The 22,309-nt window shown below is 43.6% G+C and overlaps 1 protein-coding gene across 6 annotated transcripts in view; it reads left to right on the plus strand.

Annotated features, from left to right (window-relative positions):
* Window positions 1–15,263, plus strand: part of LOC119650902 (RUN and FYVE domain-containing protein 2) — a 65,756-nt gene extending 50,493 nt beyond the window's left edge. For 5 of the 6 annotated variants that reach the window (XM_038054087.1, XM_038054084.1, XM_038054083.1 and 2 more), the window contains one exon: window positions 14,367–15,263. In XM_038054087.1, coding sequence (XP_037910015.1) covers window positions 14,367–14,967 — 601 coding nt within the window. In that variant the 3' untranslated portion in view covers window positions 14,968–15,263. Of the gene's footprint in view, window positions 1–5,935; window positions 6,248–14,366 lie in introns of those variants that run through there. The other variant, XM_038054089.1, reaches the window with a different exon arrangement.
* Window positions 15,264–22,309: the final 7,046 nt, after the last annotated feature.

Genomic DNA, 22,309 nt, shown 5'->3' on the forward strand with positions numbered 1-22,309 from the left:
CATAGGATAAGGCGCATTAACAGTGCTAGATCCGCTTTCACTGGCCTGCGTTAAAATCTGGAAATGCAGTTATCTCAACATCAAGATCAAGTTGAGACTGTTCTCTGCTAGTGCTTTTTCTGTGTTACTATATGGAAGTAGCATGTGGAAACTGAACTCTACTGTTACACAAAAGCTCCAAACTTTCGTGAATACTTGTCTGCGTCGTATGATTGGAGTAAGCTGGCCTGACAATATCTGAAACGAAGAACTTAGTCGGGGCACAGGCCTGCCACTCGTACGTATTGTGATCGAAAGATAGAAGTGGAAGTGGATAGGTGAAAGCATTAAGGAGGGGTGACAATTGCATTGTGAACTATGCCACGCAGTGGAATGCACTCTCTCAAGATAGCTGACGAGTGGGTTGCCCCAAGGGCACTTTGTGCAGAACAGTAGAGGAGAAGTGCGAGCGTCTAGGGAAGCCATGGGGAGAGCTGAAAGGCATTTGAGGTAACCGCGAACGATGGCCCATAGGTGTGATTGACGCACTATACCCCACCAAGGGGTGAATTGGCAACCATATAACATAAAATCTTTCTGGGTTCATCTGATACGATCAACATTTTCCCCAATTTTTTATGTCCTGGATCTACCTTGATCCATTTGTGAATGTGAGCGTATGGTCGTTCGCCTTATTTAGTAACGGTGACCTCATCCTTTTCATAAGTTCCACCTTTTCACGATTTTCGTACCCTCCTCGTTGGCTCCTCTTCTTCTCGTAGTCGTTGCAGTTATGTACATTTCGTTAATAATTTCAGCCGCTCTTATCATCTGTTCTATTTTCTTGGAACGTAGACCAATTTGAATTAAGGCCCTTTACTCCGTTGAATATTCTTGCGTTCCTTAATAATCTCACAGCATTCCATGCTTTTCTTACTTAGGACTTAATGTGATGAAGACACTGATTGGTCGCTGCACCTTAAGTCGCTCGATTGATTAGGGGTGTGGATTATTGTTGTTCTGGTTGTTCACCTCTATGCTTTCCACATTGAAGTATGTCCTTGAAACCGCGAGGACTGGTATCCATTTGAGAGGAAATCGATAAATCCAGTTCAAATCTTTTCCGTACACTTGATGCTAATGTAGTCAAGATTTTCACTGCTAAGGAACTGAGATCATTGGTTATCGGCGACCAGGAGTCTATGAACCTTCCTGAAACCGCCGATACTTGATAACTTTCCATATTCGTCCCCTTCTCCGTGTTAAGTTTGAATTCGGGGTATCCTGCTCAAACCCAATTTTTTATTCACAGATGCACACTTACATCCGCCGGCCGTTCTTTTATTTAGACGGAAGGACGCATCTAATAGGAAATTTAGCAACTTCGTACAATCTGGGGATCATGTAGCTCCTGCAAGAAGCTTAGCTATTTCTCTGACATCGAAGAGATAGATATTTTTGGATTTATTGAATTGTCAGTTGCCGCCGTGACTTTTATCTGAGCAGCATTTCATTTTCGAGCACCAGATTAGGAGTACAGTTGAAAATAAAAAAAACACATTTTATTTTTAACCTAATCTGTATATTAACCATTCAAAATCTTTTCGATCCTCTGAAATTAAAGAATGCATGGAGCACCGAATTCTCCTCAATGTAACTTCAAATTGTAGTCTATTGAGCAAATAGTTTTCATCGACACAACCCTGTAGGGAGTTCCTTTATCAAGTGTCCTAGAGTCAGATCGAATAAAATCACCATGCTTTGGTCCGATGTGTATCTAGAATATAATTGTCAGCTTATCGGTGCTCCTGACTTGTTTCAAGATTAAAGGGGCCTGAGTCTGCATCTACTTGATGTCATATCGGACCAATTGCAGAGAAACTTTCCCCTACTTTTTTGGTCCGCAGGCCCCTTCTACTCCCTCTGCCTGAAATATATTGGTATGCTTATCCATTGGTTTGGAGTACGTTTTCCTTGGACCAATGACCTCTGCCCCCGCTCCCTCTACTATGAGGTACCCGTCAGTGTGCTAGACAATCAGTTGCCAGTTTAAGTCGTAGGTCACCGCTCCCATTCCCAGGTTGCCCTGTTGCACCATTCATACAATATCTCCGGCGTATAACTAGAACTTTATGAAAAAATTTGTTAGTTCTTTCAGCAATCAGTCAGCTACTGGGCATACTCCATGTTCGGGTGGCTCAAGTGGTTAGAGCGCTGGACTGTCGTAGTGGAAGGTCGCGGTTCAAAACTTGGTGGGAGAGGGATTTGTTATCGTAACTGGATGTTGGATACCAATTGACACAGCTGCGAATGAGTACCTGCGTCAAATCAGGGTAATAATCTCGGGCGTACTGTAGTGTACTGTTACCGTCTTGAATGAAGGGCTCTAACACATCAAGGCATGATCCGATATGGATTGTCGCGCCAACGCGACAATCCATATTGGATACATATCGGATGCATACTCAACATTAGCGGTGGTAGTACACCCCACCTGTGGACAAACTTTACTTGTGTTAATGACAGTAGAAATGCTATCTGTTCTCTGCCATTTTGCCCATGCAGAAGGCCAGTGTGTTCTTGGCTCCTTTTCCTTTTCTTTTTTTTTTATTCTGTATTTCTGCATGGAATGTGTTGTCCAAAGCAACTTCGATATCCAAAAACGCACATAGCCTAAAAGTGTTAGGGTGAAAAGGGTCATTTTTACTCGTTTTCGGGATGAAGACTGCCCGCCTCCATGCCCTTGGTATATACTACCTTAGCAGGAAGCCTAAAGTAATTCCTAGGTGTGCCTTGTCTATCTCATTTTGGTAAATATTCCTTTTCCAAACAGGCTGACAATATTGTTCTACCCTCGGTTATAACCTTGTATAACTCGGCTGCTTCTGTGGTTTATTTTGTTCAAGAAATGATAGTTCCTAAGTCCGCATTCACTTTTTTGATTCACGGTCCAAAACGAAGGGCTTGGCATCCAAGCCTCAACAAATAAAAAGCGCAGACGGCTTTCCGGTTTTGTACCACGGCACAGGCAACTTGTCAGACGCTGGCTCACCTCCATTATGTGTTTTGCGAATTATATAATGGGGCGTTTAACATCTGCGAACCCCTTCGGTCGTGCTCCTTCCAAGCAGAGGTGAGGCAGCATCAGAAGAGTTGCCTCTGCCCTGGTATGAAACTGTAAAGCCGTCTTCGCTTTTTATTTTCTGTGGTTTATCTATCCCTTCACGGAATTTCCTGAAGTTATTTCATTTTGCTTCTCTGATCGTGTTGTGATACGTTGTCAGTGCACCTCAGTCTATCCTCTATTTTTTTCACACAGTTGAGAAGTTTACGGACCTCAGGTCTCATGCTGCTTTGATTCTTGTCCCTTGATGAGGTGGTTGCCTTAATCAGAGAGCTGGGCTTATATGCCTTAATGGTGATTCTTTTGTGATCTTTCATCATTGCCTCCAGCTCCAATTCATTCCTGATATCACCGCCCACCTCTAGATGAGTTATGTTATTGCGCAGGTTCCTTGCATAGGGGTATGTTCTCTTAGGATTCCTTGCTATTCTCCCTACTTCGGAGCTGCCTATTTATTTTATTATATTATATTTATATATTTTATTATTCTGGGATGCAATACTCTACAGTTCGTGATTAGCACCTGCATAAGGGTATTGCCTAGCGTTATGCCTAACTTATTGGTAAGGTCATTCTTCGATTGGGGTCGTAACTTCCCCAGATTTTATTGTGTTGTTTGGCATCGCAGGTGAGGAGAAGTGGTAGCAACTTCCTCTCCCAGTACTTCATCTGGTTTGACGACTTGTTCCAAAAAATCTGGGTGTCATCTCATGGGAAACAGCTTAATGCCACGAATGCTTCTCCAATTTTCCTGCCCGCTTCCATAAGAACTTTGGCTTACACGAGATCTCCAGGAAAGAAACCCTGAAAGACATATATATTTTAATTTTGCTTTAAGGATGATGGAAGTTCTTGGTTTTTCACAAGAGGAGTCAAACTACCAACATACTTGCTCTTTACGGACAAGGAGTCTAACCTCGGTAAAAACAGGGTTCTTGAGCCAGCACTTTCCTCATGTCATTCTTGGAAATTGCTCTTACGATTCATGCAAATGCAGCTTCTGCATGGTGGATGTTCATCTGAGCTATATTAGTGTTGGCTATTGGCTCTACTAATGCTTGCTGTTCTTTTTTAATGTCAAAGTATTGTCTTCGTATGACGACATGGCACTTTCCTGCGACTCGCTGTCCGCCTTGTTTAGGTAGTCTAGTTTCTCCTCCTTAGTAGATAGCACCTTACTCTTTGCACTTTCAGCTTTCATAGCCTTTTTCGTTTTCCCCTTATGCATATGCGCTAGGATCTTACCCAATCCGTAGATGATACGGTACTTGTGGCTGTTGGTCACCTTCAAGAATCGGTCATCAATTGCAATCGTGAGAAGTTTCCATTTGCCCTTCGCTTTGCTTCTGAATACATTCCACAGTTGTGTTTAAAGACTCTCACTTCGGGCAATTTTTGGGAAGGCAAACTCTCACGATGTGTACCACTGCTATATCATCTTCAGTACATGCCAACAGTTATTCTCCCTTTCAGCCTGGAAATTTAGGTATTATGGTTTTGGGCCATTCTGTTGTGTGTTTTGTCACGCAGTCTCTGATTGGTCGAAAGCGTATGTCATTGAATACAAGCTCGAAATTCTATTCCTTACACATCTAACCGATGATAAGGTCTTTGATGATTTTTTACTCCTCTCGAGTGAGTATCTACTCCGGAAATAATTCAGATAGAATGACCAGTTGGATATCCTTCACTGCGGTAGCATAACTAACGTCGCTCGTACTTTCGCTCCAGACCACCCCGACGTTCCTTCTGGTTAGGTTCGGTTTTGGATTTCTTAGGAACACTCCCCTCTAGTCCGCCCTTCTTCTTTGGTTCCGCTGTTGACTGTTTAGGTCTACCCTGAACCTTCTTGAGGGCCGCTTCAGATAGGGAAAATACTATTCAGCAGCGGCGCCCCTGAGACTTATTTCCTTGCTGACTCCTGATATACTAATCTCAGAAGTACTTTCGCTGGTGCCTGGTCTGATCATGAACGTTAGTTGGTTGTGGTTTTGGAATCTGAACCTGACTTCCCAACTTTTCATTATTATTGTTCTTTATTTTTGTATTAGTTTCGATCATTTGAATCCCATGAGTATGGGAGAGTTCACCGTGGCATAACCCCCGTAGTACGACAAGATCAGCTTCCTCACTGAGGCCATTAAATATCAGTGGGGTTCCGTTTGAATATAATCATTTCCCTCTGACTGCAAACTATTCAATGGGCACGGGACGTATAAACGGTCTTATTAGAAGAGAGTTTTGGCTCCTAGAGAGATGCATATTAACCCTCCGGAGAGCGGTAGGTTGGCTCCAGTGGGCTGTCGGGGGTCAAAGCACTCTGATGGGACAGGACAGAGATAGTAATAAATGAAAAAAAATCTACTATCTACACAAAATATCCAGGAAAATAAATCAAAAGATAAATGCCCTTCAAAAAAGAAGTTTCAAAATATAGGGACGTAAAATGTGGTGTTTACAGAGTTTGAAAGAGGCGAATTCAGCTTTTCTCGTATTACAGAGTTATGTAAGCTTATCGCTTGCGAAGTAATTTAATCGAATCATATTCTCATAAATAACAAATTCAGATAATAAACAAAAGAGGCTATATAGTTGTCATATGCTCCACATACTAGTGAACATGGGACCGTGTAGGAATGTTATGAACCATTATTGGCGGTAGTGGCCTGAACCTATAAATATCTGTTGAACAGTATACTCTTATATTTTTGCATATAGCGACATGTTAGAAACTATAGAATGCATTATTTTGTATATATACTAGCGAACATATGGATAATTTTTCTATTCTAAAGATCTGAATAAGAAAATGTTACAACTATATATTTTAAGGTGCAAAAATAAAGCAGTTGAAATGTTTCAAATATTGAATATTAGATTTAAAAGGAAATTAAAATGCAATAATGCAGAAAACAAATTAAATGAACGTTCGACTATTTACAAAGTGCTGAATAAAGAAGCTGAAGACAAGCATGAATTTATAAGAGGCTATGCCAGCATTCATACCTGACATGATATTTAATTCTATGAATATTAATAACAAAACCATGGAAAGCTTTTAACTGTTTGCTGATCTGTTCTTCTCAAAATTATGTTCAGAAGACATGAATAATGCAATAACGAAACAAAATATAAAAAATATGGTTTAGCTAAAAATGGAAATGTGTTTCAATTGTTTTAATTTTGTACTGATTCCGTTGCTGTCGTTGTGATTCAACTCTTAAAATAGACGCGATTCTTCATCTTTTTCTTCAGCCTTTGTCCCGTTCACAAGCGGGGTCGGCTCGTCGTGATCGGTTTCGCCATATGGCTCTATCGAATGCCTGATCTGGATGCAATCTCGAGGCTTTTAAATCCCCATCCAGCGTATCAAGCCACCGTTGTTTCGGCCTGCCTTTTGGTCGTTTACCATCGACTTCGATGTTCAGAGCAATCTTGGCAAGTGAATTCTCGTTAGCACGAATTGCGTGACCATACCATCGAAGGCGCCTCTCTGGCAACTTTTCAACGATCGGTGCAACCCCATAACGATCGCGGATATCTTCATTTCGGATGTGATCAAAATGTGTGCCGCCACTAGTCCAACGCAATATCTTCGTCTCCAATACCGCAAGACGTCGTTCATTGTCCTTCATAGTCGGCCAACACTCAGAACCATAGAGAGCGATAGGACGGACGAAATTGCGGTAAATTTTAGATTTGAGCAATGTTGTCCGTCTCTACGGTGTTGGCCAACTATAAAAGACAATAAACGTCGTCTTGCGGTAATAAAGACGAAGATGTTACATTAAAATAGACGCGATTGTGAGGCACATAAAGGAAATGGGTCAACTGATCGGCTACCTCGAATTAATTTAATCAAATAAGTTTTTAAATAACGAACCTGTTTTTTCAAAGCTTTTTAAATTGTGGTCTACAAGAAAGAAAAAATTAAAATTTTTTTCAATGTAATTTTTACTTTATTTTGATAAATCAGCTTTAAATCAAATGATTTATTAAAATCGTGAAGCCCTGTGTGTGTGTTTGAGATAGGGATGAAACATAGCCTCTGAGCACTCAGACGAAAAAGGTTCATTATACTCGACTCGCCCGTCTAACGTTAGTGGATGTGATGCTACCCGCTACAACTGGAGCATATTAGGATTAAAGATTTGATGCCTGATGCGTCCTCGGAACTGTCACCTTGTACAATTCCTATTTTGAACATATGTCCAGCCAGGAAGAATGCACACAATACTTCTGCAAGCCTTCCTGCTTTTCAACAGGATAAATCCTTTTGCTAAGGGATCCGAGATTTCATTTCCCTCTCCATCACAGTGACCAGATACCCACACCAGTCCCACCGTATTGAATCCAGAAATAGAGTTCAATCGGTTTCTATATTCCTGAGGTGATCGAAGGATTACTCAACGCCCTTAGTAGAGTCTGATTTCCGCTGCAGACTGCAATGCGCCTTTCCTTAAACCGTTCATTAATCACCAAGGTTGCCGCCCTTAGGATTGCATGCACGTCAGCCTGAAAAACCGTTGCATATTGTTTCAAGGAAAAGTCCAACTCTCGTTTTTACTTAAGAGGTAAACTTTTGCTTCCGAACCCTATTCTGCTTTCGAACCATCGGTGTAGAAGTCTTCCGTATATCCCATCTATCATTCTTCTAGGACTCTCCAGTTTTCTCTTCGTTCCAGAATAACTTCATATCTTCTATCAAACAGATGTATGGGGGTACGGGAGTCAACAACTGTTTCAATGCTCTCTCTCTTCCCTTCCTTCAGTTGTTTCTCCATAGATCTAAGCGAATTAGTCTGGGAGCTGCTCTCATTGCAGTGCTTCCAAGGGCTAAAAATTGACTATTGCATCTAGAGCTGCACCGGATGTTGTACTCTAGCACCAGTAGAACCCAGACACATAGTTCTTTGCAGTGCGTGTTTGTTCCAAAGAAGCTTTTTATTTATAATGACTCCCAGATATTTCACTTCTTCGGAGAGTGGAAGGATTGTACTCCTCATCTCTGAAAGACAAATACCACCAAGTTTCCTCCTTTTGTAAATGATACCATCGTAGTTTTATTTGGATTCACTGAAAGAACATCTTGAGGCACCAATGTATATTTCTACACACCATTCCGACATTCCGATCAACAGCTAGCACAGCCACGTCATCAGCACGTGTATTGGCAAATTTAGCAGCTCGCATAGCAGTGAGTCAATCAGGATACTTCCCAGAAGTGGCGATAACACACCACGGAAGCAGCCTTTCGTTACTTCTGTTGTTAGGTAGCGACCGACATCTATCGTTGGCGTTAGCATATCATACTATAGATCCAATCAGTTAACATATTATGGACACCATACTCTCTGACCCCGTCACAACGTATTTGTAATGGCACACAGTCAAAGGATCCTTCAATATCCACGAACGCCCCCTTCGCATACTCATCCTTCAGAATTACATCCTCTATCTTTGAAACCAAAGACGAAATAGACTTGCAGGACTTACCACATTGGTAAGCATGTTGGTTTTCCTGTAGTAGGTGCGACCTTAGCGCCTTCCCAGTCTCTACGAACATTTCAGTAAAAAATATGTCAAGCTGTACCGTTTGAAGTTCCTTGGATTTGAATAGTCACCTTTCCTAGGCTTCGGTATAAAGATTACCTTAATCTTCTGTCAAAAGGTACGCACTTAGTTCAGGGCAAAACATGCTGGAAAAATATTTCTTAGCGTTATCTTCAAGTGCTCTGTACTTTTCTTTAGCATCACTGGATAGATGCCATCCACGCCAGATGCTTTAAAGTGTTCAAAGGAGAGTATAGCAGTTTTCGCAGTGTTCCAATTCCCCTTGTAACACTTTCGTGTTGAAAGGTTTGCAGGAACCGCCAACTCTCCCCCTTCCATTTCTGTTATTTGGTCACCCAGATGATGTATTTCCAAGAGAGTCTGTACTGATTCCAATCTGGAGTTCGTGAAAGGCCGACTTATCTCTTTTAAGGATTCTACACAGCCTTGAAGCCTTGACCCCTCATGTTTGATTTTTTTGAAAATTGCCGCATTTGAAAGTGCAGCACTGTCCTTGTCCTCATCCATAAAGGGTCTTATCACTTCATGCAGAGCATTCTTTGCTTGTTGCTTTGCTTGGCTTAGATCCGATCCCACAACTGATGCCAGGTTGTGGGAACGGATCTAATTAGATCAATCCAGTTCCGTTCACGTCTCTGGCTTCTCTTCCTTCCGCTTGTTCCGTAAAAGGTGTAGGAGAAGTTACTAGCAGGTAGGATTTACTCTATAGTCCCTTCGCCAACCCCCATACGGAAGTTCCGCCACTGTATGCAATTTCATCGCGTGTAACTCCATTGTCGAAAATCGAACCGAAGTCATTTCAATTTGCTCTATTTAGTATGAGTTGAAGGCCATCATTGTTGTTCGCTCTCAAAATGATTTCTTTGTGTTCAATCTATCCAGGAAAAAGTGAAGCACCGATGACTGCACTTGGGGACCTTCAAACTCTTTTGTTTGAGTTCGAACACCAAGCTGAAACCCTACACGTTTGTAGATTTATTCTTCCTGATATTTATGAACTTTACTGTCCAGTGTTCGAAATCAATGCCTGAGTCCTGTTCACCCTTCATACGGAAGGGTCCTGCTTCATGTCCTGCATAACTCGATATTCACAGTAGTCAAGTTGGACCGACCGCAATAAATCAAACCTGGGTTAAAAGAGGGACAAAAACGGCTACGATTTCTTACCGGAGCAGCGGCCTTGGAGGAAGCTCCCACGGCAGCGGCCAGTAATGAGGTTGCAACTGGCGTATACGTCCTCTTTTTTCCCAACTTTGTGTACATATTCCTTTGGGGGGGGGGGGGGGGGTTGGATGGTCAGCTTCATTGAGATCTATCTCGCTGATTGATCACCTCCCAGCACTCCGGTCCCCTAAGTCGCTGTACGAAATGCCTCTCAGTGGGTTGCGGTAGGCGGGTCACTTACGTATATTTATGATAGAAAAGGATACGAGGCAGATTCTGCCTGAGATGGAGCGACGGCGTAGGCCAAAACTTCAAACTACTTTTAGGGATATCCAATTGATAAACCTTGGCACAAAACCTGGATGTCTGGAGCACCTGACTGAGGTAGGGCCACACCGGATACCGATTGTTGTGTCGTTGATGATGTTGATTGCAATGTGCAGATTTTGGGTAATCGAATACGCCGTGAAACAGCATATTCCTGTGGTTCCTACAGCTGACTGTTTTACAGGGGCGAGGGCTTTGTCACTTTCAGAAAATTGTTGCTCAAATTTCAGAGTCGAACTGCGTCACAACACAAAAAGAGGCAATGCTTCTTTGCTTGAAAACTAAAGGCTTTGTGTTATGTCTAAAATTCTTGAGAAGTATGTGAAAAACTTCTTTTCGTCTCAGTTCAGGTATCTCAGCCGGAAGGAACAGCATGGGTTTCAAAGGAAACGCTGGAGGGTGACAAACCTATCGGAGTTTACCAACTTTATCGCCAAACCCCGGAATGAAAGAGAAGCCATGCACAAAATTTACATTGACTTCTCCATACTTCTCTGGCCATACTCTGCTTCTAAAGTGGCTCGAGTCGTATGGCTTTCCACCTTACTTATACGGTACAATAAGCAGGGTCTGCTCAATAGTTGTGCCTCAGTGGTTTTTTCCTCTCATCTAGAATCCCCTAGGGTTCGATCCTTGATGCATTTCTCTTTCTTCATTTCTTGTCCTTGTCTACAATAGGAACAAGCTTAATAGGATCTAAAGAATTGCATGTGCAGGTGCTACTGGGACCCTGCAGTTCTGCCCGGCGGATATCGTTAATGTACTCCTACACCTCCTCCTTTGTACGTTGTGCTGTCTGACTTCGTTAGCTGACGTTGGAGCCCCTACCAACAGAGAAACATCCCAGGCGGAAATTCATCGAATGAAATGTTTAGGTAGGCTTTCCAAGTATTCTTTACGGACGGATCAAGGATGGTCTATTGAATCGGAGCGGGAGTATTCTTGGTTACGCACAGTGCTACAGTGTATTCGAGCAGTACCGGGCACACCAGTGTTGGTCGTGTACTCAGTGGCAATATTCTGATGGGGCAGTGCAGAGACGCATTGGGCGATGCACTGAAAGCGACCCTTCTATGGGAACATAGAGAGGAATAAACAGGTTTATGGACTGGCCGGGCGATGCTCTGGGCTTGACAGTCCCTCGGTGAACCCAGTCTGCGTTCCTATGGCGACTCTAATGGGTAGAATTTACTCGCAGCCGGTGACTCCAGAGGGCGAAGGGTCATCACCTGCGCTAAGTCAAGAAGAATTTAGCCTTCCTACAAAAAGACCCGCTCAGGAGTGCTTTCAAGCTAGGGGCATTGACCTATAGGGGACCATGTTACCAGAGTATACAATTCCGGCTTTTTCATGAGCTTATTCTATTCTTCCTAATCGGTCTTACCTGCTTCCGTCTGGGCAATTGTTCGGTTAACCGACGCGAGCGAAGGTTAGGCACTTCACTACTCCTTCAACAGTTAGATTTTCTCCTGGGAAATGTGCATTATCTTAACGATGAGTCGCATTTTATTCTATAGAAAGCTTTTTACGTTCGGGTATTTAATTTAGCCGCACCTCCGCAAAAGCTTGCTAGTCTGTCGTCTGAATAACTTGACGGTCTCCCCATGTAGGGTCTGTCACTCCTCAGTAAAATAAAATTGTCTCATGGACGCTAGAGGGATGGCCTTGATTAAAGCGCTAAGACATATCATATCTCTACGCCGCGCTAACAAAAGTCAGCTCATAACTAAACGAAACCCGCCTTTTCGCTGGCTAATACTATGCAAGAAAACCTGACCTATGGAAAATAAGGTTCCTCAATTTTACAAAAATACCTACCTAATGTCATTAAAGTCCCTATTCGTAACCGCCCAGAAAATTCTGGGCCCCAGTGAGGGAATCAACTTCTTTCCCCGGATAGGGACTGACATTACACCAAAAACCTTTGGCTATCGGTAAAGAACTATGATTGGTTTCTGGAATGTGCGCGCACTGCACGACAACAGTAGTGAGGGTTCCAAGAATGCTCGCTTTCTCCAACTCCAGTTAAAATTCCAAAGATAACGGAAACATCCGGTAAAGTGGAGAAGGATGCCTTTCATGAGCAATTACATGTTGTTCAGTAAAGACTTCCTAAAGGTGGCATTGTGGTCGTGATCTTGTGCTCTTGGCGACCGTAACGACAATGTTGGAAGGTTCGTGGATTTCTGTAACACCCACCGGGTCGTCATTGGTGGCATATTTTTCGAGCACAGAGCCTGCTATAAGGTCAGTTGGATTTCAACTGACCGACATCGTACGAACAATCAAATTGACCACTTTACGATCAGAAGTAAAATGAGGAGTTGTCTTTTGGATGTGCGTAGCAAAAGGGACGCTGATATCGGCCTCGAAAAGAATCTTGCTTGCGTTTTGTGTCCCAAACTTCTTGCAGGACTGGGGAGTTACTGCCACTCAAAGTTCAATATCGACAGCTTATATGATCTAGCCAGACCAAAGATACACTGAGTAAGTCGCCTAAGAATATCGATGAGCATTGAGCCGCCATGAAAAAAAACTCTTTTCTCGGTTGCTACGCAGGTCGTTGGCCACCAAGGGGGCGTCATTGTTTAATGGAAGGAATTAAAAGCTCTATTAACCACTGCAAGTGGTGACAACTGAGGAAGTGGAAGGAACACTTCACCACGGTTCTTAACCCCATTACATCCAGTGAAGTTCCGCCTCTTGTGGACGAAATTGCTAGTCACCATAACATGCGGATACACACTACTCCCCTAAGCAGCAGAAAAATCATCTCAGTCATCAATGCACTCAAATAGAGTAAAACCGCTGGGCTCGGTGGTCTCCTCGCAAAGTTGTTTATTACTACACCTACGTTTTCTGCAAATCTACTACTACCACTGGTACGGTAATCCTTCGAGACTTTTCCCAAAGAGTAGAAGAAGGAATGATCGTTAAAATTCGAAAGAAGATCCATTTTGAGTGTGATAACTGGAGGAGTATCTGCATACTCCTTGCCATCGCAAAGATAATATATAAAACAATTTTTGAACGCATCAAGAAAAATCTCGAAAGCTTGATCGACAGAGAGCCGGCTGGTTTTCGCTCTGGATCCTCTTGCATTGCCTACAACACTCTACGGATCATTTTGGAGCAGTACGTGGAGTTTAGATCTTCGCTTCATCTACTCTTCATCGATTTCGAGAAGACTTTCGATAGCGTGAATAGGTAGTGTATCTAGCGTGCTCTACGCAGAAGGGGCATTTCGGAAAAACTAATGGCTATTATCAGAGCGACATATGATGGCGCAAAATTGCACGTGCTGCATCGAGGAAAAATTTGAGGTTCAAAGTGAAGTCGGTCAGCGCTGCGCCTTGTCACCAATATTATTTCTTCTTGTTATCGATGATGTTTTGCCTTGTCCGGAGTACGTGGAGAACTTTAATAGATTATAACATCTTTCCTTTTATCAGCTCGACTATGTTCATGACATCTGTTTGCTCTTTCACCGAATTATGGATGTTGGCCGAATGGCGCTGGATTTGGGATGAGGCAGAGCATGGAAGGCACCGATCCATTTGTATATTTGGAGAAACGTGGTTTCCGCCAACGGAGTCATCGAACTGGATGTCGCTTGACGTATTAACAGCGCTAAATACGTTTTCGCTGTCTTGTGTAAAATCTGGAAATGCAGTTGTCTCAACACCAAGATCAAATGCAAAGTTTGCGAATCGGAGTTTGAACTACTTGAACACCTTCTTTATTGTCCTGGTCTGGCCCCCCGACTTTTTTTTTTATCAAGAAACAGCTTCGAGAGCAATAGCGGAATAATCCTTTCTGTAAAGCTATTTTTGACGTGGTACATGGTTCTTTCCTCCTCCAGTCTGCAGCAACGAGACCAACACAAAGCCGAGCATAAACGTCCATGAAAACTGGGACTCGATGATTTAATGACTCCATGGTTTAAGTTTTACAAATCATGCAAAAAATAGGCAAAGATTTTATTCTTGATCGAACAGTCCATTACATCATGGCACTTCTATTTTCAGAGGTTTCAAATTATACCATAAGTTTCCCATAAAAACATAAGGATTGTTCTGAAAAGCAAGTTAGATTTCAAAAAGGAAGCAACTATAGATTGTCAATTTTTAATTTTTGTTATCAGCATGTATGCATATCAGGCAAAGACAGCTAAATCATTCCATTATTCCCATTTCAGGTACTCTCTCGAGAAATCCAACCTTTCTGCCCTCCAAGAATCCACCAAATCACTCTCATCGCAAGTAACAATGAGCGACGAACGTGCAGCCCGAGCTGAAGCCGATGTCCGTCTTGAACGTGAATGGCGAATCAACCTCCAGGAAAAGGAAGTCAAACTCAAAGAACAAATCAACAACTTACAGATGTACGTGCGACAACTAGGAGACGAATCCAAAAAATCCGAACATTTAAAAATCGAATTAGAAAAAGTCCGAAACCAATGGTCCGAGGCCCAAAAAACCCTGGAAGAACTAGGCATCCAGTTGAGTGTTAGCAAACTCCAAGTATCCGAGCTACAAGAAAAAGTCCAAACTGCAGAGAAAGTCAACAACCAAAACGAACCGGCCAACGTTTGGATTCCCGACAAGGACGCAACACATTGCAAAGGGTGCAGTCGTGAGTTCAGCATGACTCGGCGCAAGCACCACTGTCGTAATTGTGGTGAGGTATTTTGCCACAATTGTTCAGAACAAGCCGCTTCGCTGCCCAATGAACGTGGACAAATGGGGAAACCCGTCCGAGTATGTGATACTTGCTGGAAGAATATTACTAAAACCTAAATTTAGCGCAAGGAATTGCTAGTAGGTCAGCTTGGGGGCGAGATTTTTACTATATGAATGTGTAGAGTATAAATGGAATGCGATTTGCTTTTTAACTTGCACTGGGACTGCTTCAAAGAGAAATGATTGTTATGTTATCGACGTACTGTTTTATTTGTAAAAGTCTAAAGAAATTACGCAGTAAATACGTTATACATTTTTATTTAGAAACCTAATTGTAAGGAAATCACAACCAACGAAATGAAATTTGGTCTATTTTATTACTCTGTGCTTATAATAAATAAGTCTAAAATAATGTTAAAGTGAAATTTATTTTCGTGGAAATATTATAAAATAAATATTTCGTCTATTTAAGAAGCAACACATCGCCTGACAATGTACGACCCCCTTAGTAGGCGCAATTTTCTGGGGGACCAGGCCCAAGAAATTATTTCCACAGCAACTAAAATAAGCGGCAGCAAACTCCACACCCATGAATACATACCGTTACAGCCTTCCTGTCTAGGCCTAAAACCAAGAAATCGCGGAAGGTTGTGTCGTCTCTAGAAGTCGTCCAAGCGCTTGAACCCATCAAGTAGCAGCTGGTAGATACTACACTTTCGACATTCCCTCAACAGGTGTACCCTAGCACCTACGATCGTGTACTATTAGCTGCATATTTGAACATCAAATATTTCCATTTTCCCCTTGAGGGCAGGTTGTCCACCCCTTGGTAGTATATAGTAGCGCGTCAGCCACACAAACGCGGCATCGATCGTTTGCTGAAATGCGCTTCAACCCCTGCCAGCCAGGATTCCCGAGATGCCCGCAATACTCTTCTACTGTTCTGCACCGAGTGCTCTACTTGCCTGTCATTCAAAATCAATTTGGCGAAGCTCTATGACCCGGTGAGAGAGTAAAAAGATGGCGTTAGCATTATCGAGGTGTTTGAGGAGGGATGTCATGGTCCATTGAACCGATGTCATGTCCATTGGATGTCATCGATAACAAGAAGCAATAATATCGGTGACAAGATTCAACTCTGGCGGGCTCCGTTTTGAACTCAAATTCCTCTGAGAGTTTACCTCGATAGAGCCCGTGACATTTTACGCTATCATATGTCACTCTAATAATAGCTATTAACAGTTTCAGTTATTGTTGGTTTTCCTGGAATGCCTCTCCTGCGTAAAGCATTCCACTGCTTGTTCACCCAATCGGCAGCTTTTTTGAAATCGATGAAGAGCATTGCTCCAAAATAATCCATAGGGTGTTGATGTGGTCAATGCAGTAGGATCCAGAGCGAAAGCCAGCCTGCTCTCTTTCGATCAAGCTTTCGAGTTGTCCTTTGATGCGTTCCAGAATTACTTTAACTATTACCTTCACACCGGCAGGGAGCACGCAGATACTCCTCCAGTTGCCACACTCAAAACGGGTGCCCTTCTTTTTAATCTTAACGATCATCCCCTTCTTCCATTCTCTGGGAAAGGCCGCAGATTGCCGAGAATTCCGTATAAGTGGAAGTACCAGATATGTATGCAGAAACCGCAGGTGAGATAAATAACTTTGCGGGGAGACAGTCAAGCCCAGCTTTACTTCGTTTGAGAGTATTGATGGCCGAAATGACTTCACTTCTGCTTGGGCAAACAGCCCGTATCCTCATGTTATAGTGACTAACCATTTCATCCACAAGAGGAGGAACTTTATCGATTGTCACACGCTTAAGAACAGTGTTTCTGCCACCTCTTCAGCTGCTCGTCATCCTGAATAAGGTCATCGCTCTCAGAACACATCAAAAGTTTTGTGACCTAATGCAAGTTGTTTCGTGGTACGATATACAGTCCTAAAATCATTGCTTACTACGACATCTTTCCCTTCCCCGACCAGTGCGACCAGACGATTCACATTCGCCACCCCTCACAGCGGTCAATAGACCCTTCAATCCCTCCCGTTCATCAATCCGTATCTACGATTCCGCAGTCAGCCAGATCTTGTCGCCCCTTTGAAATATGATCAACGGTCCGCGAGTTTTGTTGCCATTCGACTGAGGGTTTTTAAATAAGGGAATGATGAACTACCGCATTCACAATAAAAAAAAACTCGACTTTAGTTTTAATTAAACAATTTATTTCTACAAAATTCGACTGATTGCTCGGTATGTATGACCGGATGTATTTATTAGTATAAAACGTGGACGGTGGCGTCTATTTTGCTTCGATCGCATTTCCGGTATGTGCAGGTTTACCATATCCAAAAGAATTTTAATATTTTTGATGGCTGCCGTCCGATCAGCAAGATCTCACTGGATCATACAAGCGCCCAATGATGAAATTTGAGGGTGAAGCTCACAACTCTGTGGAAAGTGGCGGACGCAATACGCAAACGGACGTAATTGAACACCAGATAGTTTCCCTTTCTCAGCCGCTGTCATCGCCTCTCATGTTACGCACATTCAGAAGACAATTCCTAAGTCTACTGCCGATCACAAATTGATCAATTTGATTGCTCGTACGGTGCCGATCAGTTGGCATCCAACCTTATGGCAGGCTCTAAATTCGAACATTGTGCTACCAATGATGAGGCCGTTTGGAGAAAACGAGCATTCTGAGGATCCTCGCTACCGTTGCCAAGGGGCGTACGCACATTCCAGAAACTAATTATAGTCCATTTTCGAACGCTGTTTGCGAAAACCATACTCGGCCGAAGACCCTATTTCCTTACAAAGGTCCTCTTGCGTAGCGTTAGCCGCAGGAAGTGGAATTCAGTAACCCTGGTCTTCAAGGTAAATAGCGTTACCTCCGTTTTGGCTGGAGTTAGGCCAGGTCCGTTCAAATGCTATAAGTGATTTAGATTTAGAGAAAGAGGTGCTCAAGCAAAGCTAGACTTTGCAAAGAACACAAATAACGAATTATGGGCTGAATGGGTATTGTTGTCCCACGAAGGCGGTTTCGACACCACATCTGTCCAAGAAGGACCACCGCAGGAGATATTCCAAGATCGAGGGATTGGCTCATTCAGGAGGAGTTCTTCAATTCTCCGATCCCACTAATGCCAAAGACGGCAAAAAGTCTGGAAATTACATTAAATGCTAAGGGTGACGGAGTGATTAAAAAGGGTCCCCCCCCCCAGTCAGGATTCATCGAGAACAGAGCTCTAAGATGGAGGATCTACCCTTCTTGTAGCTTGGAACCAAAATAGTTTAGTTGCGCAAATTCATCATGGACAAGCACAACGTGAACCAAGCTATTAAAAAACTTGGTGAGAGCCTTTAGGGCCCTCTATAATAGGTCGCAGGAGGTGAAAAATAGTCAAGCAAAAGCCGAAACCGGCCGTCCCAACAATGTCGCGGACAACTCGAGTGATATCTATCCGTAGTGTCATCAACCTTACACCAAATAAAAGAGTGCGGGAGAAAGATGGTGATCCTTTAATAAATCAACAGGCGCCCAAGAGGAAGGAAGTCACTACTTCAGGTTCAGAAAAATATAGCTAAAAGTACGGAAAGAAGGAAACTTGAGATCTTAATGCGATGTTGGGATAACACAGCCTTCCATAACATCTATAAGGGGGAAATGGATGCCGTAATAACCACAGCCAACAGAGTACCTGGAGATGAAGCATCAACAAATGATCTTCACAATCACCTGAAGAACGTTATCATAAATACGGCCACAAACATACTTGGCCCCAGCCGAAAAGAAGTCGGAACGGCCGATTCGACGATGAATGTAAGCTAGCAACGGAACGAAAGAATGCCGCATACCAAGTAATGCTGCATTCTCAAAAGACGCGCGCACGCGCAGAGACTTACCCGAACTTCGGCGAACGGAAAAGTGGCTTCACAGACGGAAAAAGAAGCCTGGGCGAACCAACAGGTCTGTGAACTCGAAAAGTACAGGGAGCAACCGCACCAGGCGCGCAAGTTTTACTAACAAGTCAGCAGGATGAAGCCTTATACACCTCGATGCTCATCCTGCCGAGACAAAGAGGGAAATCTGATTTCCGACAGAATGGGCATATTGGAGCGATGGGTTGAGTACTGTGATGAACTGTTCAACAACCAGAACATCGGTGAGTTGGAAATCCTGCCAACTCAAGACGACGGACAAATTCTGCCACTACCAATCCGTGCACTTCATCGGCTTAAAAACCATAAATCGCCAGGAGCCGATGGAATTGCAGCCGAATTGGTTAAATATAGAGGCGACCAATTACCACAAGTGGTTCATCAACTTGTGCTCAAAGTATGGAACAGCGAATCAATGCCTGACGACTGGCAAAGAGGCACTATCTATCTCATACATAAAAAGGGAGATATTACACAGTGCAGCAATTATGGAGGCTGAGCACCATCTATAAGATATCCTCCGCTATCTGGCTAGGTCGGATAGCTCCATACGCTCAGAATATCATTGGCCACCAAAGAGGCTTCACCCCAGGCAAATCAGCAACAGATCAGATTTTCTCTCTTCGGCAAACGATGGAAAAACTGTTGGAATATGGCCATCAGTTCCAACATCTTTTCATCGACTTTAAGGCTGCCTATGATAGCATAACCATGGTAAATGGCGTCAGCGAGCAGGTGAGATCTTGGGCTGCACATCAATGAAGGCAAGACAAAGTAATGGTGGCAACGTCAGCACCAAACACTAACCAACCAACAACTTCAAACTGCACTAGTCAAACAGGAAGAATAAGGATAGGAAAATATAACTTTGAGACCGTTGATGATTTCTCCTATCTAGGGTCGAAAATCACAACCGATAACAGCTACCATGACGATATCCGCGCACGGTTGTTGGCTGCCAACAGAGCTACAGTTGTCGATAAAATTCAGCTCGACAGGTTGCGGTGGGCGGGTCACTTAATCCGTATGGATGAGGATGATCCACCCTGAAAAGTATATAAAGGCAATAACTATGATAGAAAAACAAGACGAGGCAGACCCTACCTGACATGGAACGATGGTGTAGGCCAGGACGCCAGACAGCTTTTAGGCATATCGAATTAGTGAACCTCGGCGCAAAACCGGGATATTTGGAGTTCTTTATTAAGCCAGGCCTAGATCGGATACCGGTTGTTGCGCCGTTGATAGCGATGATGAAAGAAAGAACGCCTTTCTCAAAGTCCCAGCATGCTAACCATGCCCAGGTAATTAGCACGGTTGAGCGATCACTGCAGTACAGGCAGTATACCCTAGCTGCCATCTTGGTTATAGAGAGAGCATTTAGTAACATTTGAACTCCTCTTACCGTGGCTGAATGAACAAAGACTAGTTCTTTCCCCCAATGTACAGTATCTGGGCGTAATCCAGGATTCAAAGCTAAATTGGATATTGAACATAGAATTGAGGGTTAAAATAGGCTGTATAGCTTTCTATGCCTGCAAGAGAACCTTTGAAAGAAATAGTGTCTCCGGCCGAAGATGGTTCTCTGAATGCTCACCGTTGTGGTGCGTTCAACACTGATGTACTGCTCTATTGTATGGTGGCAGGTTTTTAAAGAAAAAGTAAAATAGAAGGAAGCTTAATAGAATTCAAAGAACCGAGTGTCCAAGTGTTACTGGGGCTCTGAAGTCTTGCCTGGCAGAGGCTCTCAATGTACTGTCAGTAAAGTGCTGTCAGACTATGTGAGTCTGGATGCTGGACAGTGAAGCCTTATGGCCACAGTAACATCCTAGACGAAGTACCTGGGGAATCTAGGCATTCCCCATGAACTATGCCACACGCAAATTGAAGTTGAAGAGAAATTTTGCTGTAGACTTTCCAACCAGGGCAGAGTGGAAGACCGGCGGCGTGTTGCAAGGTTATAACACATTATTCTTCACCAATGGTTCAAAGATGGTCTGTGGGGTCGGTGCGGGGATTTTCTCGTATATACATAGTGTATCCGAGTCATATGATCTCCCAGGTTTCGCCAATGTATTCCAAGCAGCATAATCCAGGCCCCAAGCGTTACTTAGCCATTCTGACCGACAGCCAAGCGGCCATCAAGGCCTTGTACTCAGCGGCAACAGCTTCCAAGTTGGTGGGACAGTGCAAAGACGCGCTGAACCGTCTGGGCGGCACAACCAAGGTCAAACTCCTCTGAGGGGAATAAGCGGGCTGATGGATTGGCCAGGCGGGGTTCTGTTCTTGGCAGTCTTTCGGTGGGTACAGTTTGTATCCTGCTGATGACTGTCAAGGGTGCAATATACTTGCACTACTTAGCAGCCGCGCACCTCTTATGTCGAAGGCTCATCACCTGTGCCAAGTCAATGAGGATTTGGCCCGCTTATAACAAAACACAATTACGGGAGCTTCTGTGCCAGACACCTGCAAATGCATATAATATTACGGCGGTCTTCGACGATCACTGTCCCATAGGGGACCAGGGTACCAGGCTCGGCATACCTTATAATTCGCATTGCCGAAGCTGCGAAAAAGAGGGAGAAATCTCAGGCTTTTCTTTACTTCCTGACCAGCTGCAGCTATTATAGAATCTGGTTACGGACACTGGGTAAACCATTCTGCAGATCTCTGAAGATCTGAGCTGGATTCCGCCTCCTTGCTCTCGTGACAGCAGTCACAGTGTTAGGAGTTGGTGGCATCAAAACGGCGCACCATAGGGGTCATTGGGCTCATCGGAGCGGCCACTGATACCCACCTCAAGCCAGCTTACATTGAACAAACAGTCCACCTCCTTCGAAACCATCGCCTCCATCATCGTCGCCACTTGCGACGGCGCTACCAGGGACCTCCGATGATCACTCTGTCTCCTACACCGCCGGGTCCATCTCGGTCTATCCCATGAGCCCAGCCGGTAGTCACTTGGGCAGTGCTGCGAGTCTTTCATCACAATTATGCCGAAAGTCATTTGGAGAGTGATTGTGGCGCCTCGACTGCTTCTGGTGCCGCGCGGTGCACTCGTGTTCCCCAACCTCGCCGTTTCATTTGAAGCGATTGAATTGTTCACGTTGTGTTTTGGCTTCCAATAGAGAAATCATATTACTTGAATTGAGTGTCTCATTTGATTTAGTCATTCCGTTTCCGGCGGCATGCAGCCCCATAGTGATTCCGTTCTCAGGTTATAAAATTTCAATTAATCTTTCTGATGTGGAAATATCTTCCTCGTAAGTTAGGAGATTTTATTTCGGACAACTCAGTTAATTAATTTCGTATATGTGTCAGTCCAAAGAATAAGCAGTTTTCGTTGAGAAAATTTGCTAGTTTAGCTACAAAAACGGTTTAACGGACATTTTCGACCAGGCAATAACAATTACTGCCTACTTCACTCAGTTCTGCACAGCGTTCTCCGAACGTTTCAAACTCTATTCTCGGAAATGTATGTCACATGCGTCAAATGGTGTCAGTCTGACGTCTTCACTG

This window comes from Hermetia illucens, chromosome 3 (assembly GCF_905115235.1).
Source record: "Hermetia illucens chromosome 3, iHerIll2.2.curated.20191125, whole genome shotgun sequence".
In the NCBI taxonomy this organism is placed as follows: Eukaryota; Metazoa; Arthropoda; class Insecta; order Diptera; family Stratiomyidae; genus Hermetia; species Hermetia illucens.